The sequence below is a fragment of the Scyliorhinus torazame genome, chromosome 7 (assembly GCF_047496885.1).
Source record: "Scyliorhinus torazame isolate Kashiwa2021f chromosome 7, sScyTor2.1, whole genome shotgun sequence".
NCBI lineage: Eukaryota > Metazoa > Chordata > Chondrichthyes > Carcharhiniformes > Scyliorhinidae > Scyliorhinus > Scyliorhinus torazame.
Window position 1 is genome coordinate 284,575,607 of NC_092713.1, and position 17,720 is coordinate 284,593,326.

Genomic DNA, 17,720 nt, shown 5'->3' on the forward strand with positions numbered 1-17,720 from the left:
AAGTTCTTGGCATTATATCGACAGTCGGGGACAGACTGGATTGCTGTCATGGGACCTGCCGAACGGCTTGGCAAGTGTGATCACATTCAAGAAATGGCAACTCTTTTTTTCCCACTCAGGTCTGCTTGTAGCAACAGGTCCAAAAAATGCTATTTTAAAGTTAAACCTGTGCTGCAGAACGCAAACAGTGCAGAATGAATTTTTCGGAATAAAGTGCATCTGGTAGCCCAACCCTTGAGCACAACTGACATTGTTAGCATTTGTACACCTTACCTTCTATTCTTTCATTGGTTTTCGTAGAAATCCCCAACTCTTCACTCGGTGCTTTTGATGAATTGCTAAAAGGTCCAGATTCCGATCCATTCTCAGATTCCAAGTTTAAACATGATGGCATAACCTTATTTGGTGGTATAGATCTTGAAGAAATCTGATCATCTTCAATATGTAAACCAAAGTTAGCAATATTAGCAGGCAGTCCTGTATCTTCAAAGTCTGTACAGGCATCGTTAAAAGGAGGCTCCCCTGAAGGAACCAAAAAATGAGGGTCTATTACCACAGGAGAACTCGGGGGTGATAAGGAGGACAAGGACGACCTAGGTGACAACGAAGTCAGAGACTTGGGAGTCTCAGACAAACATCTCCGTGTGTGAATCTTGCTTGAGACTCCACAAGTATCTATGTATGGGGAGCCATTCCGAGAACTGACCACCTCGTTTTCATGAATTGTCGTTATGAAGCCAGCTGGTCTACTACCCGAAGTGCCCTCTTGAAGCAAGATATCTAGTTTATACTGGTAGTCGAAGTCTACTGTCTGTTCTGGATGATCATAATACAGGTCAGTAAAACTAACAGAACTTGAAGATTCTTGGCTAGATGCAGCAAGAGATCCACGGCTGGACGTCAATGACCCTTTGCTGCTTCCAGATGACAACGAAAGAGTGCTGGTTGAGAGGCTAAGACAAAAAAAAACCAATTATTGGCATGTCACATTACAATGCAGATTTGGATGAAATGCAAAATTTTTTACTGAATTAAAACACAGCACGTGGGGAAACAAGAATTTTGGTCATTATGAACAAGGCACACAGTTTAATAATTGTCCCGAAAATGTAAAATGGAAGTGGCATAGAACTTCTAAATAAACTTATCTAACAGAGTCTTGAATAAATAATAGGTGCTGTACTTGACAAGGTTTTTTGAGTCCCATATTGGGCCATAACTTATGAGCTCCCAGGGTGCCGTACAAGATTCACAGGGTAAGGTTTGCAAAGAAATTGACTGGAAGTGCAAATTTCCTCATCAATTGCCCTGGACTAGGAACCATCTAAAAATAAAATTTAAATTGCAAACTTTTGATGGTTCCGGTTCGGTTACATCAATAGTTTCCCAGAAAAAGTTAGAAGAATTAAAACCTCTTCTATTCTAAATTCTGGGCAACTATTGCACAGACCCACACCAACCAACCCCCACGGGATTCCCCCCATCATTCCCGATTCCCCAAGAGACTCCCCCAACCCCCTGACTACCTCTCCCATGTGACTACCCCCTCCCTCCCCCTCCCCCAAAACAGGAACTCCCAAACCTACAGGAATCGGAAGGTCAAGCGAGATAGGATCTCCTGCATAAGGATCTCCAGGTATTTGCCTTAAGTGCCACTCCATCGGAAGTTACAGCTTATTTCAATAATTACTCTATGCATACATCCACAAGCAACTCACCTTTGTAGTTGTGAGTGCAATGTAGAGGCTAAGCGTGTTGCTTCTTCTAACTCCCTCAACAAGTTGTTTCTCCTGCTATGCATCTTTAGCCTGTAGAACACATGATAATATCGACTTCATTTTTCTAGCTAACAGCACACTGATTTCAACCTGGTATGCAAGAATTTACTGTAAATTGCAACATTAATTATTCTCCTCAACGAAGGAAGGATATATTGCTGTAGAGGGATTGGTTCGCCACTGATTCTTGGGGTGGCAGGGTTGATTAAACTGGCTCTATATATTTCCGAGAGTTTGGAACAATGAGGTGTGATCTCATTGAAACATTTTTTTAAGAGGCTTAACAGGGTAGATGTTGTGAAGGTGGATCGCCTGTTTGAGAAGTCTGGAGCAAGGAGTCATTGGCCTGAATTTCCTGCCAGCCTGAGGGGCCGGAAAATCCCAGCCATAGTCTCGGAATAAGAAATTGGCCATTTAGGGATAAACTGAGGTCAAATTTCTTCACTCAAAGGACTGCGAGCTTTTGGAATTTTCTACTCCAGAGGCTACCAAGTTGTTGAGTGTATTCAAGATTTTTGAATTTGAAGGAAATCAAGGGATATGGGGATAGTACAGGAAGTTGTAGTGAGGTTCAGGGTCAGCCACACTCTTACTGGCGGGCAGAGGAGGCTGGAGGGATTGAATGGCCTTTTTCCGGGGAAGCAAATTCTTATGAAGCACTTACAAAACACAGAGAAATGAAAAAATGTCATTTATAAATTAAGTACAAATAAGAATCAATGCATTGCACCGTATTTACAGCAAAGAAAAAGGCTATTTGGCTCAGTAGGAACATGTTGGTATTCTTATCCAGTTCTCTCTAAGTATCAAGTCCTTCATTAATGAGGTTTGGAGCTATTTGAACTGTGCAGACACATGCTCACTGTAAATATCAGCTTTACTTTGCCAGATCTTACCAACCAATGGTCATTTATATACCAAAACTGGACAAACTTTACTTTAAATGGATTCGTCATGATCATCCGTAAAGGATATCAACTAATATCTTCTGTTTCCTCATTGTTGAAAAATAGCACAAAATAGTTATTGGATAGTTCAATATATACTGTCATCAAAGTGTTTCTACTATTCCCAACTCTTCCTGTACCGATCAATTGAGCAATCTTTCCTCAATTTCCTCATGCAATGTACAACTACACATTAATTTACTTGCATATACATGTATTATAAAACATTTCAATTCAGCTATTATTCACAATGCTGGATTATCTCAACAAACTGAATCACAAACCTTTCTGTCAGTGCTTTGCTTTGTGTGTCCCTTGCAGCCTGAAGGTCTTCTGCCAGTCGTTTCCTTTCCATCTCCAAGCGCTCTACCTCATTGTGTGTCCATTTACGAGGGTTTATAAACTGCAGTTCCTTCAACAGTTCTTCTTTCTCATTTATCAGCAACAGCCTGTCTCGTTCTGCATCTAATACTCCAGGCCATGCCTCACTAGTAAGCTTAGCCATTTCAATCTTGATATTTGCAATCCTGCCAATGAAACAAAAATTACTATTTAAATAAAAGCAGTGAATTGTATTATATTGGGTAGTCTGCCTTCAATGTAACAGTTGTTCTACTTGCACTGGGAACCTGAACTGCTGAAGAAAGGCAAGATGGACTGAACCCATGAGGTAAGTGCCGGGCAGCATGGTGGCACAGTGGTTAGCACTGCAGCTTCACAGTGCCAGAGTCCCGAGTTCAATTCCGGCCTTGGATGACTGTGTGAAGTTTGCACCTTCTCCCCATATCTGTGTGGGTTTCCTCCACAATCCAAATATGTGCAGGCCATGCAAAATTGCCCCGTTGTGTCCAAAAGGTTAGTGGGGTTACTGGGTTATGGGGATAGGGTGAGGGCATGGGCTCAGGTAGGAGCTCTTTCAGAGGGTTGGTGCAAACTCAATGGTCAGATGCCTCCTTGAGCACTGTAAGTATTCTATGGATCTATGAACTACTCCACAGAACTGCTCGTGAGCAGGAAGAGCAGTGGTGCTTCCATTCAGGTCCAATGATGATCAGTCTCTCCATGATCAAACTGTTAACCCTCAGCTCTCCACCCCACCAGCCTGAACATCATCGGACCATACACATACACACACACCACTATCAGAACCACCCCCCAAGCACTGTCTGGAAAGGCCCTCTCCATGATTTCTCACTTTCCCAAAACACCTGAATGGCCTCCCACCCACAGAAAATAATTTCAAGGAGTCCTGCAATTACATTTTGCAGGTCTTTGGGAACCTGTTCATCCAGGTTTCCTGATCTCACAAACTGCCAACACTATCCCTCCACAGAACTCGCCTCGAGATTAAAATCCAGCCAATGTTTTCTCTTTATGCCTTGTAAAGCTCCTTGTTGTCTACATTAACGGTTCTACAAAAATTAAATTTGTTGTTTTAATTCTTACAAGATAATGTTTAAAAACTAATGATTAAAACCTATTCGAAAGTCACAAATTGACGATTTGTTGTAGCAGTAAAGTCTTGTGGAACAGTGACTTGCATTCATATAGTGTATTCACAACTTCAGGTATCCAGGTTTTACAGTCAATGAAGCGCTCTTAGGAAGTGTAGTCACTGTTTTAATGTAGAAACACAGCAGCCAATTTGCAAACAACAAGCTCCCGCAAACAGGATTGTGATAACAAGCCAGATAATGTTTTTGTGGTGTTGATTGTGTAATAAATACTGGACAGGACACTGTGGATCACTATTCTACTCGTCTTCAAAATAGGACAGGTGGGGTCTTGAGTTAACGTTTCATCTGAGACACGGCAACTTCTAGAGTACAGCACTCCCTCAGCACTCCACTGAAGTATTAACCAAGATTTTCTTGCTTGGTGTGGGGATAGGAACCCAAAATCTTCTGTGCCAGAGCCGACTGTGATAAAAACTGAGGCACAGGTGACACTGTCAGATTACATGACGAAAATAATAATAAAAAATTTGTTTAGCACTAACCTTCGCTTTGATTCTTCATATTGCAGGCTAAGTCTCACCTTCTCAGCCAGTTTAGTATTATTGCTGGAAACAAACTGAATAATGCAGACTGGGTTAAAAATGGCTCCAGAATCAAACACAACAACAATTACAGGCCAATAATAGAAGCCAATAATATTGCTTTACTCTTAGTGAAAGATATTGTAGCACCTTTTAATGACAACACAAGAATATTATACTGAATTACACCATCACATAATTTGCTCCTATCATACCATGGAACTAATCAGTAACGATTCTGTCATTGTGGTACCGATCAGTCCGCCAGAAAGAGCATTTAAAGCTGTTCAAACTTTCCCTATGCGGTGGTGCTTTCTGAAGGACAGGACAAGATTCATATATGGAGAAAGAATGTGACAATAACCACATCTTCTTCTTACAGATCACCAACTTCTTTACTGTAGAGGACTTTCAACTTGCAGGTAGGGCCCTCACTGGTTATGTATTCAATCCATGGTGGGACAGTATGTTAAATGTCAACGACATCCTGGGCCAGATGGCTCGGGTTGTAGTGGAAAGGGCCTGAACCACTACCAGGAGATTTATGGGCCATAGCCGTCAAGCAACCACGAGGGGAATGAGTGAAGGTGAATCTAGCCACACGAATTGCTCAGAACGGGAAGAGTCAAGTTAGAAATAGAGTCAAGATGGCAAGAATGCTGTATAGCAGTGAGACGTAGGGACGATGGCAGTGGTCATTGCATCTGTTGCTGTCTTAATAGATAGCCTCAGCATTTGCTGTTATCAGAGACTGCTGGCAAGTAACATTCATGCCACACAAATGCCAGGTAATGACCATCTCTAACAAGAGAGAATACAACCACCTCCCCTATAACATTCAATGGCATCATAATTGAGTTCCCCACTATCAACATTCTGGGGGTTACCATTGACCATAAACTGAGCTGGACCAGCCATATAAATACTGTGGCAACAAGAGCAGGTCAGAGTCTAGGAATCCTGTGGCAAGTAACTCACCTCCCGACTCCCCCAAAGCCTGTATACCATCTTCAAGGTTTAAGTCAGGTGTGTGATGGAATACTCTCCACTTGCCTGGATTAGTGCAACTCCAACAATACTCAAGAAGCTGACACCATCCAGACAAAGCAATCCGCTTGATTAGCATTGCACCTACAAACATTCACTCCGTCCACTACCCATGCACAGTGACAGCAGTGTGTACCATCAACTAGCTGCACTGCAGGAACTCACCAAGGCTCCTTAGACAGCACCTTCCAAACTAGGGCAACTGTTGCATGGGAACACCACCACCTGGAAGATCTCCCCCAGGCCACACACCATCCTGACTTGGAAATATGTTGCCGTTCCTTCAGTGTCAAAATCCTGGACCACCCTCCCTATCAGCAATGTGAGTGTACCTCCACCACATGGACCGCAGCAGTTCAAGTAGGCAGCTCACCACTACCTTATCAATGGCAATTAGGAATGGGCAATAAATGTTAGCCTAGCCAGCGACGCCTACATCTCATGAGTGAATAGAAAAAAAATCACACTTAAGTGTGCCTAATTAAGCACTTACTGATAAGGTATGCTGAGTGTGCATTTGTCTCATGGTTCTATCTCATTCCCAGAAGTACATCTCTTTTACTTTACAGAGCACAGGTTAAGTTGAGAAGAAAATGTTTTGACATAATGGGCGAAATTCTCCCCAAACGGCGCAATGTCCACCGACTGGCACCCAAAACGGCGCCAATCAGACGGGCATCGCGCCGCCCCAAAGGTGCGGAATGCTCCGCATCTTTGGGGGCCGAGCCCCAACATTGAGGGGCTAGGCCGATGCCGGAGGGATTTCCGCCCCCGCCACCATGGTGGAGACCGTGGCGGAGGCGGAAGGGAAAGAGTGCCCCCACGGCACAGGCCCGCCCGCGGATCGGTGGGCCCCGATCGCGGGCCAGGCCACCGTGGGGGCACCTCCCGGGGCCAGATCACCTCGCGCCCCCCCCACGCCTCCTTGTCCCGCCGTTCAAAAGGTGGTTTAATCCACGCCGGCGGGACAGGCAATTTATCGGCGGGACTTTGACAGAAGAAACCAGCGGGGGGGGGCCCGCCAACCGGCGCGGCCCGATTCCCACCCCCGCCGAATATCCGGTACCGGAGACTTCGGCAACCGGCGGGGGCGGGATTCACGGCAGCCCCCGGCGATTCTCCAACCCGGCGGGGGGTCGGAGAATGACGCCCAATGTTTGTCACAACTGAAATTCTATAATGCACCTGCTAAATCAATGATCAGTTTTGAATTAGATCACCCTACTGAATACAATACACTGCAAAGTATTAAAATGTCATTTTTTTCTTGATCCTCTTCCTGAACACCTCTTCAGTAAATTTAAGATTCATTAATGAACTCATATTTCAGAGAATTATTCTGAGTCCTAGATAATTAGTATGGTGGTGTATTTAAAGTCTCTGGAGATGTACGGTACAGATTATGAATTTAGACTCTATGAGGTTACTTGCATATCTTATTGTAATAGCCATTTTTACTAAAACAAGCTGGATTTTACACTTACATCTCCTGAAACATCTGTCTGGGACCCAACTTCTGAGAACTGGCAACTGACAGGTTGGTTTGTGCTTAATGATGTCTGACTGACCCAGAGATCAGAGTGAAATCCTGTTTCAATTCGGAAACCATCTTTTAATCTGGCTAGGCTCTAGAAGAGGAAAAAAACAAATTCAGTATTTATACTAAAAGTAGTAACAGAATTTTTGAAAATTAAAATTTTGCAATCTGAATGCTCAATGGTTATTACGTAAGCAATTTGGAGACTGGAATTGCTGAAATACAAGGTGCACACCTTTCTTAGGACTCCTTGTGGTCCAGGAGGAGGAGTTCAAGAACCCGTTTGACCGTCCCATTGACTGCCGTGGCTTGCTGCTCCAGCCACAACAACCTCTCTGTCCCCCCCCCCCCGCCCCCCATCACAATGTACTCTATTGCTCATTGTGTACGGCCTCTCTTCTCCTCTGTCCCCCCTCCCCAACCACCGCTATGCTGGGATGTATGGGCTCTTTCACTCCACTGGGATGTACGTGTTCTTTCCCCTCCTTAGCTACAATATACATTCCCTCTCCCTCCACCATGACGTATGATCTGTCCTACTGCCTTAAATTAAGGCCTCTCGCACTGATCTACAACTCCCCCCGCTGGCCAGGTTGTCCAATCTCACATCCCTCCACAAGCTGAAAATGTCAATCTTCCAAAGCACTCCCATCCCTCGACAAACTTGACACAAGTATTCAACCCAACGCCCCAAAGAGTTCAACATTACTTTCCAAGTACTAAAGCAAGACAAAAGTTGCAAAATAAAAATTCTATGGCAGTTAACCATGCAATCTAATGGACAGCCATCCAGCAATATTCCATTCCAGTCAAAAGTTTAGTACTTTAAAATAAAAAGTCATTAATTTAAATAGCACTGCTGTCACCTCCTTTGCCTAATCCAAGATCACCAACTAAATTCAATCAACATCCTGGGGGTCACCTTTGATCAGAAACTGAACTGGGCTAGCCATATTAATACTGTGGCTACCAGGGCAGGTCAAAGGCTGGAATCCTAAGGCGAGTAACTCACCTCCTGACACCCCCCCCCCGAACCCCCCAAAAGCAAGTCCACCATCTACAAGATACAAGTCAGGATTGTAATGGAACACTCTCCACTTGCCTGGATGAGTGCAGCTCCAACAACAGAGGGTCAACACCATCCAGGAAAAAGCAGCCCGCTTGATTGCTCCCCCTTTCACAAACATTCAAACCCTCCACCACCAACGAACATTGGCAGCCATGTGTGCCATCTACAAGATGCATTGCAGTAACTTGTCATGGTTCCTTAGACAGCGCCTTCCAAACCCACAACCACTGCCATCTAGAAGGATAGAACAGCAGATACCTGGGAATCTCACCACCCTGACTTGGAAATATATCGTTATTCCTTCACTGTTGCCGGGGCAAAAACTCCCTCCCTAACAGCAGTGGGTGTAACTACACCTCAGGGACTGCAGCGGTTCAAGAAGGCAACTCACCACCACATTCTGAAGGGCAACTTGGGATGGAAAATAAATGCTGGCCGAACCAGTGACACTCACATCCCGTAAATTAATTTTTTAAAATTGAAACGGTTTAACTTTTCAAATTTCAGCTTGCAAAATCAGTTTTAACACTTGACCTGTGCACCATTAAAACATTACCTGCATGAGATCTCTTTTTTCCTTTTCTCCTGAGCTAATAGCCCTTTTGATGGTTTTCATTTCATTCAGAATCGCCTGTGCTTCATCAAGTTTGTATCCTCCCCGAGTGCCTGACATCTTTAGATCAATTCTGTCATTGAAAATGCATGGAGCAGTCAATAATTGTGAGGATACAAAAGTTATTGAATATTTTCTGGCACAGCCAATCATATACATTTAATTGCAAGATTTTTACTGTAATAGCCAAAAATAGTTGTTTTGATGTTAGTTTAATTCCTAAAGATATTCACTTAAATTCCAAAATATTTGAATTGCGTCTTTTTTAACAAGATTACAATGATGCTTTCAACTATTCTGTTGCATTTAATACTGACTCTATCTGTTCATTTGACTGTGAAGAAATATTATTGGCGGAGATTTTTTGAAATCGTCTCAAGTGGGTCGGAAAAAAACTAACCTACAAAGGTCCGATGGGACCGGAAAGTCCTGCCCATCAATTAAAATAATTTTGTACATTTCAAATCAGTATAGTTCAGAAAACTAATGAATAAGACAGACACAATAGTTGTGAGATGGATGGCCTGGATTTTGTGGTGCAGAAATTATGCTCGTCATTCGCATCAGTTATAAATGTACACAGAATCTTTGTACACTTTTGAGCAACAATTTAAAGTCATTGGAAGTCTGAAACAGCACGGTACGGCATCCTATAAGGAATCTGGGTCTTGTACAAGCATGGCAAACAATGGCGTGTGTCTTCAACCAATCAGTTTGATGAATGCTCATCGAGGTGCACAGTCTAAACCAGAAAATGCAATTTGATTAAATAAAATACCACATTCAGAAAGTGAAATAAAGAGAGAGGGAAAGGAAGAGACAGATAAAACAAAGAAAAAATGAAAAAGATGTTTTTAACTGTCTAACAATAATTAAAATCAAAAGGAATGAGACTCTACTTTAAGATTTTTAATACTATTAGAAATTCATGTGCACTTCAACGAACGATAAACCAGTGGAAAATCAGACAACTGAAGTATTGAAGGACAAATATCCTGGGATTTATCCGGATTGTGTAGTAACAAGGTCGCAAAGTCACAGGTTAAGACAAGAGGAGAAATCAAAGAGTGAAGATGAAGTTGAAGTGCAATTATCAGAAACGATTTTTGATCAGATGGTTGAAAAAGAACAAGAACCGGTGGAGGAGGAGGCGGATATTTTTAATTCAGGAAAATTGGCGGTGTTACAACAGAAAGATGTAGAAATAAAACGGATATATCAGAAAGCATATACGGAAGAGGAATCCAAGAGTATACCAGAGTGTTATTATCATAAAAGTGATGTCTTGATGAGAAAATGGAGACCTGTACACATACAGGCGGATGAAAAGTGGGCAGAAGTTCATCAAGTAGTATTGCCGGTAGGATATAGAAAGGAGGTGTTGCGCATGAGGTACCTGTGGGAGGTCATTTGGGAATATGGAAAACTCAAGCTAAAATCCAGAAACATTTTTATTGGCCTGGATTACATAAAGATGTAGTTAAATTTTGTCAATCATGTCACACATGTCAAGTGATAGGAAACCTCAAGCAGTGATAAAACCAACGCCCTTAATACCCATTCCAGCATTTGAGGAACCTTTTACGAGGGTCCTAATTGATTGTGTAGGACCGCTTCCTAAAACAAAAAGTGGGAATCAATATCTTTTGACTAATGGATGTGACTACTAGGTATCCAGAGGCCATTCCAGTACGTAATATTACAGTTAAAAGGATTGTGGAGGAGTTACTTAAATTCTTTACTAGATATGGACTACCCCCAGAAATTCAATCGGATCAAGGATCAAATTTTACTTCAAAGTTATTCAAAGAAGTTATGGATAGCTTAGGAATAAAATAATTTAAATCAACTTTAAATAAAGAGTGCAGAAAAGATTTACTAGGATGTTACCGGGACTTGATGGTTTGAGTTATAAGGAGAGGCTGGATAGACTGGGACTTTTTTCCCTGGAGCGTAGGAGGCTTAGGGGGTGATCTTATAGACGTCTATAAAATAATGAGGGGCATAGATAAGGTAGATAGTCAACATCTTTTCCCAAAGGTAGGGGAGTCTAAAACTAGAGGGCATAGGTTAAAGGTGAGAGGGGAGAGATTCAGAAGGGCCCAGAGGGGCAATTTCTTCACTCAGAGGGTAGTGAGTGTCTGGAATGTGCTGCCAGAGGTAGTAGTAGAGGCGGGTACAATTGTGTCTTTTAAAAAGCATTTAGATAGTTACATGGGTAAGATGGGTATAGAGGGTTATGGGCCAAGTGCGGGCAACTGGGACTAGCTTAATGGTAAAAACTGGGTGGCATGGACTGGTTGGGCCGAAGGGCCTGTTTCCATGCTGTAAACTTCTATGATTCTATGATTCTAACTGCGTACCATCCAGAATCGCAGGGAGCGTTAGAAAGATGGCATCAGACATTAAAGACAATGTTGAGGGCGTATTGTCAAGATTATCCAGAGGATTGGGATAAAGGAATGCCATTCGTATTGTTTGCAATTAGGGATGCACCGAATGAGTCTATCAAATTTAGTCCTTTTGAACTAATTTTTGGTCATGAGGTAAGAGGACCACTTAAATTGATTAAGGAAAAATTGGTGGGTGAAAAATCGTAAAAAATTGGATTAAGTGTCAAATTTTAGGGAACGATTAAATCGAGCAGGTGAATTGGCTGGACAACATTTGAAAGTTGCACAAAATGTGATGAAACGGGTAGCGGACAAGAAATCCAAAGTTTGTAGTTTTGACTGTGGAGATAAAGTTTTAGTGTTGTTACCAGTGGTAGGTGAGCCTTTAAAAGCTAGATTTTGTGGACCATATCAGATTGAAAGGAAATTAAGTGAGGTGAATTATGTGGTAAAAACACCAGATAGAAGGAAGGCTCACCGAGTGTGTCATGTGAATATGCTTAAAAGATACTTTGAAAGGGAAGGAGAGAAAAAGGAGGTTGTAATGATTCTAACTCAAAGTGACAAACCAAATCCGGATGCCCGTGAATTTGACATACCTCAAATTAAATTGGAAAATGAGGATGTTCTTAAAAATTGGGATGAATTGTTAAGTTACCTTCCAGAGGAAAAATGAACTGACCTGAAAGAGTTATTGATATCACGTGGGCAAGTTTGTAGAGATAAATTGGGAAGTACTAAAATGGCTATACATGATGTAGATGTGGGAAATGCTGTTCCTATCAAACAACATCCATATAGACTTAATTCTTTAAAATTGGCACAGGTTAACAGAGAGATTGAGAGTATGCTTAAAAATGGCATAATTGAAGTGGGTTGCAACCAATGGAGCTCACCCATAGTGATGGTACCTAAACCAGACGGTACCCAACTGTTGTGTGTGGACTATAGAAAAGGTGAATGCAGTTACAAGAACGGACTCTTATCCTATCCCACGTTTGAAGGATTGCATTGAGAAGGTGGGACAATCTGCTTTTATTTCCAACTTCCAGACATGGAAAGAACATTTTAAACATCGTATGAAGTTCTTCGATCGAGTTCAGGAGGCTGGTTTGATGATGAACCTAGCCAAAAGTGAATTTGGAGAAGCCCAAATCACTTTCCTTGCGGAGTTTCCGATACCCTCAAGACGAAGGGAGACAATACGATCTCTTAACATGAATGAATTTGATCGAACATTTGTGCAAAATTCTTGTGGCGTGATTACTCCACTGATGGACTTGCTAAAGAAACGTCAAAAATTTCAATGGACAGCGGACTTTCAACAGGCATTTGACTGCCCGAAAGCTGTGATAACCAATGCTCCTGTATTGGAGAATTGCAAGGGACTCTGTGATCAGATTGAACTAAAGTATCTGATTCTAAAGAGAAATGCCGAGGAGTAGAGGAATGGATGGATCGTGCAGAGACTTTGTTCCAAGAGACTGTCAATTGAGAAATTTTTCGGTTGGAGGAAGAAGAACAAAGAAAAATGGATGATATTGTTATACCTGTTTTGCGTGTGTTGTTTTTTTTAAAAATGAAAAGGTATATTTACTGTGTACATTTCTTAGTGGATGGTGCAAAAGTGAAAAATGAGAAGTTGATGGTTTATTTGTTTTTATTGGGGGGGGGGGGGGGGGGAGGTGTCCTGTGAGTGTACCTTTAAGAAATGGATGTTCAAACAATGTACCTTTAAGGAATGGAGATGATCATATTACTGAAGTGATGTCAGAGGTTGGGGGGAGTGGAGCTCACTTCTGCTTTTGGTTTCAGCCACCTAATACCCATTTGAGTGTAAACTACCTGCAGGATAGTGTAGCTTGCCTTTCATGGCAGCTTTGTCAGTGGCCTGTCATCCATGAAATCCTGCCTGTGTTATAGCTCCCAGAGAAAAAAATAACTATTTTTCCATGGAACTGACACATTCAAGGTGTAGAAATGATGATGACAAGAGATAATGGGCGTGACTATCCGATCCCGCGCCGGGTCGGAGAATCGCCGGGGTGGGCGCGAATCCCGCAATGCCAGGCCGCCATTTCTCCGTCGATCGGAGTATTGGTGCCGGTGTGGTCGCCACTCCGCCGGTCGGGGCCTGCTGAACGTGCCCCCCCCCCCCCCCCCCCCGGCAATGCTCCGCGCTTGACGGGCCGAGTGCTCGCCGAGTCCCACCGGCGTCGTTCCGTGTGGTCTGCCTGGCGGGACCTCGGCGTTCTGGGTGCGGGGGCCGTCCTGGTTTGGGGGAGGGGGGATCAGACTCCGGGGAGGGGTAGGGGAACCTGCACGGTGGCCAGGCCCGCGATCGGGGACTACCGATCGGCGGGCTTGCGAATTCCGGGGGGCCTATGTTCCTCCGTCCTGGGCCCCTGTAGGGCTCTGCCATGTTGCGTGGGGGCCGGCGCGGAGGCACCGACCCACGTCGGCCGTGGCGGGCATGTGCGGACCTGCGGCAGCCGTGGTGGGCATGTGCGGACCTGCACCGGCCGTGGCGGGCATGCGCCGCCCATGCTGGGGCGTGTATTGGCAGCTGGAGCTGCATGAAGCACTCCAGTGCCGTGCTGGCCCCCTGTGAGTTGGGGGAAATCGCTGCTCCTAGTGCACAGATGACGCCATTGTAAAACGCTCCGCCGCTTACGATGGCGTCAACACTTAGCCCCATTATCGGAGATTCCCGCCCAATTTGTCCTCCTCTGTTAAGTTGACCAATAATTTAAAGACTGTAAGATACTGATAGATGTAAAAATAATTTATTCATGGAAGGACTTTTGAGTATGTCAGTTTTAGCTGAGTTAGTTGCATTCCGACCTCTGGACCAGAAGACTCTGGGGGCCAGTCCCACTCCAGGCTTTGAGGGCAATCATTTAGGGCAGGACTGAGGAAGTATTATACTGTGAGGTTCTAATTTTGGGTGAAACACTAAATAGCAGCCCTGCCTGCTTTCTCATGTGAACATAAAAGATCCCATGATGCTATTTTGATGAAGAGTGGGAGTTACATTTGTGTCAGGCAATGTCCATCTCCAAAAGAGAGAATCTAATCATTTCCCCTCAAAGATAGCGCCATCGCTGAATCCCCATGATACCATTGACCGGAAACTTGACTGAACCAGCCTTGTAAATACTGTGACTACAAGAGGAGGTCAGAGGTGGGAAGTTTGCAATGACAACTCCACCATCTACAAGGCACAAAACAAGAGTACGAACACTCCATCTGCCATCTGGAACGGTGTAGCTTCAACAACACTCAAGCTTGATAGCATTGAGGGTAAAGCAGCCTGCTTGATTGGTGTTATGGGCGAAGTGTTTTCAGAACCCCAAAAATGTGTCACCGAGTTCAACCAACCTCCCCCTTTAATGGATTGTTGCTTTTGAAGCACAAGGCTTGTTCCCCAGGTGTGATATTACACTTATGGACACGTGGTTTTTAAAACAAAATAAGGTTTATTCCATTAACTCAAATTAACCTATTAAATAAACATTGGATCTCTTAACACCTTCAAAGATAACCCCAAAAATAATACAACACTAAATAATCCCTCAAAATGTTCCTTCAAACATCCAAAAGGCTTCAAACCTTCAAAACAGTAACACACCAGGTCACAGAATATATATATTTTCTGTTTGATGGCAGAGATATATCAGTTTGGTTGACTTCAGCTCCAGCACCTTGCTTTTCTTCCTGCAGCTCTCTGGAAACACACAGACGCACACGAGCTGCTTTTTCAAACTGGCTTCAGCAGCTCACAGCAAACCAGAACTTCTCAAGCTGCTGTCTCAAACTTGCTTTCTCCTTTTAAGCAGCTCACAGCAAAACAGCCAGGCACTTTTCAGCTGCTGTCAGGTTTTAATGATTCTAACTCATGGAAAAAGTTATTTTTTTCTCTGGGAGCTATAACATGGGCAGGATTTCATGGATGACAGGCCACTGACAAAGCTGCCATGAAAGGCAAGCTGCACTATCCTGCAGGTAGTTTACACTCAAAGGGGTATTACATAGAACATAGAACATTACAGCGCAGTACAGGCCCTTCGGCCCTCGATATTGCGCCGACCTGTGAAACCACTCTAAAGCCCATTCACACTATTCCCTTATCGTCCATATGTCTATCCAATGACCATTTGAATACCATTAGTGTTGGCGAGTCCACTACTGTTGCAGGCAGGGCATCCCACACCCTTACTGCTCTCTGAGTAAAGAACCTACCTCTGACGTCTGCCTTATATCTATCTCCCCTCAATTTAAAGCTATGTCCCCTCGTGCTAGGCATCACCATCCGAGGAAAAAGGCTCTCACTGTCCACCCTATCCAATCATCTTGTATGCCTCAATTAAGTCACTTCTTAAACCTTCTTCTCTCTAACGAAAACAGCCTCAAGTCCCTCAGCCTTTCCTCATAAGATCTTCCCTCCATACCAGGCAACATTCTGGTAAATCTCCTCTGCACCCTTTCCAATGCTTCCACATCCTTCCTATAATGCAGTGACCAGAATTGCACGCAATACTCCAAATGCGGCCGCACCAGAGTTTTGTACAGCTGCAACGTGACCTCATGGCTCCGAAACTCAATCCCTCTGCCAATAAAAGCTAACACACCATACGCCTTCTTAACAACCCTCTCAACCTGGGTGGCAACTTTCAGGGATCTATGTACATGGACACCAAGATCTCTCTGCTCATCCACACTGCCAAGAATCTTACCATTAGCCCAGTACTCTGTCTTCTTGTTATTCCTTCCAAAATGAATCACCTCACATTTTTCTGCATTAAACTCCATTTGCCACCTCTCAGACCAGCGCTGCAGCTTATCTATGTCCCTCTGTAACTTGTAACATCCTTCCGCACTGTCCACAACTCCACCGACTTTAGTGTCATCTGCAAATTTACTCACCCATCCTTCTACGCCCTCCTCCAGGTCATTTATAAAAATGACAAACAGCAGTGGCCCCAAAACAGATCCTTGTGGTACACCACTAGTAACTGGACTCCAGTCTGAACACTTCCCATCAACCACCACCCTTTGTCTTCTTCCAGCTAGCCAATTTCTGATCCAAACTGCTAAATCTCCCTGAATCCCATGCTTCCGTATTTTCTGCAGTAGCCTGCAGAAACAGCTTTACCCTCATCCACCTGTTTGGTCACCTTCACAAAGAACTCAATAAGGTTTGAGAGGCACGACCTACCCTTCACAAAACCGTGTTGACTATGTCTAATCAAATTATTCCTTTCCAGATGATTATACACCCTATCTCTTATAAACCTTTCCAAGATTTTGCCCACAACAGAAGTAAGGCTCACTGGTCTATAGTTACCGGGGTTGTCTCTACTCCCCTCCTATTAGGTGGCTCAGAGCGAGATCGCTGCCCCCATTCTGCCCTGCCTCAGAGGGCTGCAGGCCAATCTGATTGGCTGGAAATTCCCCTTTCCCAACGGCACAACAAGGAGCCCTGGCCACTGCTGCGACTGCATCCCGTACCAGCGAAGAGGAGCCAAGAGCCGGATGACAGGGAAGTTGGTGGGAATGAGGGGAGTTCTCAGTAGGACCAGGAAATAAGATCCCAGGGGAATGGGTCGGGGGGGGGGGGGGGGGGGGGGGGGGGGGGGGGGGGAGAGAGCCTGTCGAGGACCTCCAGTTGGAAAACTGGTTGCAAGATGGAGACAGCCCTTCACTTCCCATCCAGGCTCACCTACTGGCTATTAATTAGCCACTCACGGCTTCAATTAGCACAAAGGAGGGCAGGATTTTATTCGATCTTAGTATATAAAAGAGGCAAGAAAAAAAAGTCAACCATCAGACGTACACTTTCTCATCCTCAGTGAATCTTCATTACATCTTTTCTCTGTCAATTCTCCATAAGGGCAACTAACTCAGCTCATCCTACTCTATCAGCTTTTCCCCGTTGACCTGAGAATCCGTTTTTTTCAGATAATTATTCAACATCTGTTTGAAAATCATGATTGAATCTGTCTCCAGCATATTCTCAGGCAGCACTTTCAGACCTTACTCGGTGCTAGAGGAGTTTTTCCTCATGTCTCCCCTGGTTCTTTTCCCAATCGCTGATCTCTGGTTCTTGACCCTTCCTCCAATAAAAGATTTCCCCCTACCTATTTTGTTCAGACTCCTGATGATGTTTGAACATAGCTATCAAGTCTCCTCTTATCTTTCTCTTTTCAAAGGAGAACTATTCTGGCCTCTTCCAATCTGTCCTTATAACTGAAGTCGGTCATTCCTGGAAACATTCTTTTGAATCTTTTCTGCAACC

At 43.9% G+C, this 17,720-nt stretch overlaps 1 protein-coding gene across 3 annotated transcripts in view; it reads right to left on the bottom strand.

The window, feature by feature from the left end:
• The window catches only part of wwc1 (WW and C2 domain containing 1), a 220,719-nt gene that overhangs the window by 128,605 nt on the left and 74,394 nt on the right, over positions 1-17,720 (bottom strand). For all 3 annotated transcript variants that reach the window (XM_072512577.1, XM_072512576.1, XM_072512578.1), the window contains exons 6-11: positions 8,973-9,102; positions 7,295-7,438; positions 4,725-4,798; positions 3,010-3,252; positions 1,719-1,808; positions 274-953 (exon numbers count right to left, since the gene is read on the bottom strand). In XM_072512577.1, the coding sequence (XP_072368678.1) occupies positions 274-953; positions 1,719-1,808; positions 3,010-3,252; positions 4,725-4,798; positions 7,295-7,438; positions 8,973-9,102 (1,361 nt within the window). The remainder of the gene's footprint in view (positions 1-273; positions 954-1,718; positions 1,809-3,009; positions 3,253-4,724; positions 4,799-7,294; positions 7,439-8,972; positions 9,103-17,720) is intronic.